General features: G+C 34.8%; 1 protein-coding gene across 2 annotated transcripts in view; it reads right to left on the bottom strand.

Moving 5' to 3' along the window:
• Window positions 1-852: 852 nt before the first annotated feature.
• Window positions 853-6000, bottom strand: part of LOC140743595 (uncharacterized) — a 41448-nt gene continuing 36300 nt past the window's right edge. For both annotated transcript variants that reach the window (XM_073075005.1, XM_073075004.1), the window contains exon 3: window positions 853-1529. In XM_073075005.1, coding sequence (XP_072931106.1) covers window positions 1035-1529 — 495 coding nt within the window. In that variant the 3' untranslated portion in view covers window positions 853-1034. The remainder of the gene's footprint in view (window positions 1530-6000) is intronic.

The raw sequence follows: 6000 nt of genomic DNA, 5'->3' as shown, positions 1-6000 counted from the left end.
CGTATTAGAAATGAATTATGAGGTACTTGCTTTAACGGCGACAAAAACGTCGTGAGTCCGAAAGGTGTGTGAAATCTACCAGTTACTTGGCAAACCCGGTCACTGTGGCCTAAATGCCTTTCATTCTGAAACAATACCCATGCCCAGCTGTGGAGTAGGGTTGACGACGACACTGATGATCTATCATTTCCTATGTTATGTGTCTCTGTGTTTTCTATGCGTATTTATAATTATAAAAGGCAAGTTATCATACTTCATATATCATCATAGGTCTAACTCGGGAAAAATTTTGAACGCCGTTTTTTATGAAATTAAGGTGGTGTGTAACCATTGTTTCCACCTGTTGTTGACTGATCACATCTGTAATTCTTATGTAAGGATCCTTAACTATCTACATGTGACTTACTACATTGTTCAGACCAGAACACATCAGCGCTTAAATTAATGTTATGAGACAGAAATTAGCGTTATAATCTGACTGGATAACTTCTCTTCTGATTTGGTTTAACTAGCTCATTATACTTCAGTCGACAGTCAAACGTGTTCCTTAAGATGGGAACGTCATTTTGCTGGGATCATTCGAAAGCAAAAGTAATTCGATATTATGAGAAAAGCCCAGTAATTATATATCTACTCCCATGTATTTTTTTTTAGTATTTTAATTATATAAATATTGGTTATAGTCGAGTAGTAATCAACAAATGTAATTTGCTAATATATTGGTAATCTATTATGGCGCTACCTATGTAGGAATTATGCACCATTTAATTTACCTAAATAAGTAATTACTTAAATGATAACGCCGATTATGTTTATATTACATTTAATTTACATTAAATAAATAAAACACAGGAATATGTAGAACTTTATTCTATATACGAAGTATAAAATAGACATTTACTCGTTCCTTGTACAATGAGAAATGCAGAAGCACACATTCTAGCAAACTTATCTATGTCAAAAAACCGTCAATGACCTTCAATGCGTAGCATAATTTTGAAGACAGGTTTCGGGTTTGTAACTAGTGAAAGTATTTAGAAGGTGACTTGTTTCTTTTCCCGCTCAGCGCGAATGGTCACTTTAGAGGCGGCTACCGTCGTGTCTGCGGCGTCGGTGTCAGCAACGAGCGCGCGGAGGCGGGCGGCGCGCTTCTCTCTGGCGGCGTTGCGTTCTGTGAGCTCGGCCATCTCGTCCTCCAAGTCGGAGAGACGCGCCCGTGAGGCCTTCGCTCGCAGCGCTGCGGAGCTCTCCTCATTCGATTCTCCGGCACTCTTGAGCGCTGTCCACTTGGTGAGCGAGCTATCTTCGTTCAATCTGCGCGCGATACGTTTCTCTGTGCGCTCCTCGTTCTCGACCAAGGCCCGCCTGGCGCTGCTCACGTCCGACTGACCGATGCCGACGCTCTCGAGAATCTTGTCGGAAATTCTCATTCGGTTTTCGAGGTTGGCGACGCTGTTCTCGAAGTCAATGTCCTCTGCGAAGCGAGACGCCTTCTTGCCAGCACGTATACGCTTTAGAGAGTCTGTGATCTGGAAAATTAAAGAGGAGACATTATACACTATATCCATTTTCATTTCAATTGTCGTTAGAAACTAATTTATTATCTAATACTGTAAAATTTTATTTTTATTAAAGTGTATTAAAACAATGTTCATGTAGGTAAAGGGAAAATGTTTTTATTTTGTAGGCTCACGTAGCATCAAGTACCTATACATCTTAACTTTGTTTGATATGTTGGAAAGTAATTTCAGCATACAATACAACAGTAACAAATATTTTCTGTCAAAAGTTAAGTATGATGTATGATGTGTGACATATTTATTTCAGTTCAAAGCGCGTCTGTCTCGGCCGACATAATATGTGAAATGTTGTCTCTCATCGGACAGTTAATTTTACTACCTACACACACATGTAACATTTGCAGTACAAAAGTTAAAACATAACGTCCATCACAAGTTTGGATAATCAACCTCGATCAATTTTTGCTTATCAAAGATCAGCATTTGACAGTTTATGTTACGCAGGAAGAGTCAAATTTCGATTTTCAATACGATTGATTTTTAACTCGTTTGGTTAACGTTAACGTTAACCTTTAATAATATATAGAGATCGTTTCTGAAAGCTTACCTTATAAACATAGAATAAAAATACTCGTACATAGTTAGCATAGAAAAAACATAATCAACTGTTGATGGTAGCCTCAACATTAATAACAATTTTAAGAATAATAATACTCTATCCGTTATTATTTCCACGTATATTTCGTTAAATTAACTATTGTTTTATTACTGTTGTATTTAGGGTACGTCAGCGCGTATACGTAAGATACAAAAGTTTTTAATTAGAATCAATTAAACATGTAGTACAGTGAATGTAGTTGCATTAAGATTGGCAATCAGGAGGCTTCGATGTCCATCTTGATTATAAGTGGGCCAGCCGTGCTAGTGGCTACATAGCCAGGCACTCAATAAATTAGAAGTTAAAAGCACAATTATCTTAGAATGGGGGCAACCCACAGACGCGCTGGGAAATTGGAGGAAATGGCAAGAACAGAAGGCGAGGAGATAATATACTCTGTCTATGATGTCAGTAAGAGACTGCAGCAAAGGTAGTTTTTTTCCTAATCTAGCCTAATATGAGGTAGACAGAAACTGTAATTGCGAATATCATTTCAAATTTCAAGTTAAAATTAAAATTAAATAAAATTGCGAATTGATTTCAATTAAATTTAAATTCAGTGATTAATTTAATAAAACATTAAATTGAAGATCAATTAAAATTCAATTAAATTTAAAATTTATTTCAAATAAAAATGCAATTGTAATTACCATTTTCTTTACCTAACTATGATGTACAAAAGTATCTTCTTACTCGTCACTTGACCGTATGACATAAGTTGACCACTTACTATAAGATGGACTGTAAGGTTTGCTACTCCATTAAAAAAAAAAATAATAATTTTCAATTTTGTTTCGTTTCTTCACCTTTAATTGGATATAACGTTTCAGTCATAAATTAATTCGCACCGAAAGGGCTTTACAAATTTCACCAATTCACCACATTCACACGAATTTCACCAAATTTTATATGCATATTCAGTAGGTCTGAGAATTGGCTACTATCTATTTTTCATGCCCCTAAGTGTATATGTATAAGGGTTGTTCACCCTTAACATTTTTTTATTTATATGGCAACACAACGTGTGCCGAGTCAGCTAGTTGTATGTACGTTAAGAGTAGAGCACTACTCGTAACGTTCCGAATCATGAGGCACTGAGGCGTGCAAATTTAAATGTTTAGAGTAGGTAATAATAAATGTTTAAGGTAGAATCACAGATTAGTAAATATTACTCACTCCTAACAAGAAAATGTAACCAAGTTTCGCCACATCTCCGTGCTAAAATGTCCCTAAAATATTTGAAATACTTAGTTATTTATTATACAAATTACGCAGTATTAGTTATTTATTAGTAAATTTTCTCTAAAAATGTTCTTTCTTTGTCAAGAATTCAAAAAAAAAAAATACGTAAGAAACCAGCCTTTTAGCGGCTTCATTCAATTTCAAAGAGATGAAGTATCTTAATTATCAAAGTGTATAATTTAGTAGGATGCTGGAGTTACAAATATACTGCCATCGCAATAAGCTATCACAGACTTGTTATTGGATGTAGTCTTAAGTTACGCACAGTCAAACATATATAGTTTCAAAGGTGGCTTGTTAGTGATCTTAGCGCTAAGGCGCTCTGCCGCTTAAGCCATTAGCTGTTCCCAATGAATATCTCAATGCCGTAAGCTCGATCTTCGTATCGGTTGTTTATTCGATTTGCGTTCGTTATTAATAATCAGTCTATCCAATGTTTTGTCTACGAAAGATCGATATTTGACCATGTCTGCCTATACCGGTAATAAATACTGCGTACGAAAAATTGCCTTGATCTTTACCACGAAACATTTTGATAGGTAGAGTATTAACAGCTACTATAAATTATGAAATTTTGATCTTTGGTAGGCCAATTGTATAGAATAATTATATAGTAGTGCCCAACATTTTATCTTTTGAATATAATTTTGACTCTTGACAAGCAAGGTCACTGAATCTAATATTTTCCCGGGATAACACCTGTCTAGACCGATTAATTACCTCCAAAAATTCCACTATAAAATTTGGATTAATATAAACAGGGAGGAGATCTTATAATCTAAATTAAGCTCTATCACAACTTGATAATATTCACTTTGTGAGGAACTCTTCGGCCTAACAAGATTAAGTCTAATATAAATTACTGTTCATTGCAGATAGGCACGGGTCTCTTTTCAGAAAGAGAGGGGGTTTAGACTCCACACACCCTTGAGAAGTATTTTAGGAATTCTCAGGCATATAGGTTTCCTAACAACGTTTTCCTACACTTTTATGCAAGTGACAATCTTAGAAATCTTATTTCTAAGATTTGACAAAACAGAGGTATATCAGACCATCAGATTAAGAGATCTAGCGTTTAACTAGGCTAACTGCTTTTAAGGGAATACTTCAATTATATTTATGGTTATTAACAGATCTTCAAAAATCGCAGTAACCTCTTACCATCAGATAGAGTAAATATCCTTTTGCTATTACGATTTCATTAAAAATATTGTAAAATATAGCCCCTTTATAATAAGATGAGAGATCTAGTTTGATAACTTTATACGCTAATAAGAAAATAAGGTTAGGTTTATAAAACACCGCGAGCCATTTCAATTACGTTCTGTACCGTAGTTAAAAAGACTAAAGGTGGGTACAGACTGCTGTAACGTAACAAGGAATGTAACATGAAAGGAAAATTTCATGAGCGTGGACGCAGCGAGCGCACGATTGAGCGTGTACCCTGTGATTCGCATCTGTTTCCGGCATGCGCGCGGCGGACATAGCTGAGTCTGTCGAGAACACCGAAGACAGTAACGTTACGCAGTACAGACACACACGAGCCGTCCACACTGACACTCCGTTCACATCGCACGTCCCATTGTGTTTGACGAAAAAACCGACAAATGGCGCACCGCAGCGCGCAAGAGTTGAAATGCTTAGTTCGCGCGCGTAGTGTACACGGTTCGTGAAAGGCGTCTATAGAGCGTGTAGCGACACTATGGGAATTCTGTTACATTGCATGTTACGTTACAGCAGTCTGTACCCACCTTATTCATCTTGGTCCTTAGGTGTACCATTTCCTTATTGCGTTCAAAAATGAGATTGAAATTGCATTTGTTTCTTAACGATGTCAGGTACAGAAAATAATAAATAAATAGCTGTATTATATGAGAGGTACTTATGATAAAATTTTTGCGTAGCCTTTTGTGAGGTAGCGGACAGAAATTTACACTATGAATTCCATTATATGCGACAATTAGGTAGATCAAATTTTTTAATTATATTTAAAATGTTAAAAAGTTCTTTTTTTAAATTTTAAATATATTTTTAATAAAAAAAGTTAATAAACTTGAGTAATTAAATTAATTTTAAATCCATGTTTAATTTAAATAAAAATGTAACTCATGATTTAATTGAAATATAATTGAAATTCAATATTTAATTGAAATCAATTGGGACTTTAATTTTATTTTAAATAAGAATGCAATGAAAATTAACATTTCCATAATTACAATTTTCCCAAAAATATATTTTACTCTACTTATAGACATCTATTTGACTGACTGTTAGTATAATTAAGTTATTACAAATTCACCGTTAATTTACTTATTTTCCGTCACAAACTTTATTAAAAACTTTCAATTATTATTCAATTATATAATTCAATTATCATAATTATAATAATGTATCCATGTTAGACGTCTAAATAGAATTCTCACTCCCGTAAACTTGGGGATAAACTTAACACAGATAGTTCTGTACTGAGTGAGCATGAAGTTGTAATACGGTTCCATGAACGTTAATAACCTAAGTCAACTATTTGCAGTGCATACGCAGTCTTGATTAGTTAGTTTAATAGCGCAAATACGTTATATC

Source organism: Epargyreus clarus, unplaced genomic scaffold, assembly GCF_041222505.1.
Source record: "Epargyreus clarus isolate Ecla_fem2 unplaced genomic scaffold, WU_Ecla_fem_2.2 ptg000007l, whole genome shotgun sequence".
NCBI lineage: Eukaryota > Metazoa > Arthropoda > Insecta > Lepidoptera > Hesperiidae > Epargyreus > Epargyreus clarus.
The sequence above is the reverse complement of the archived record's forward strand: the minus strand, read 5'-3'. Positions and strand labels throughout refer to the sequence as shown.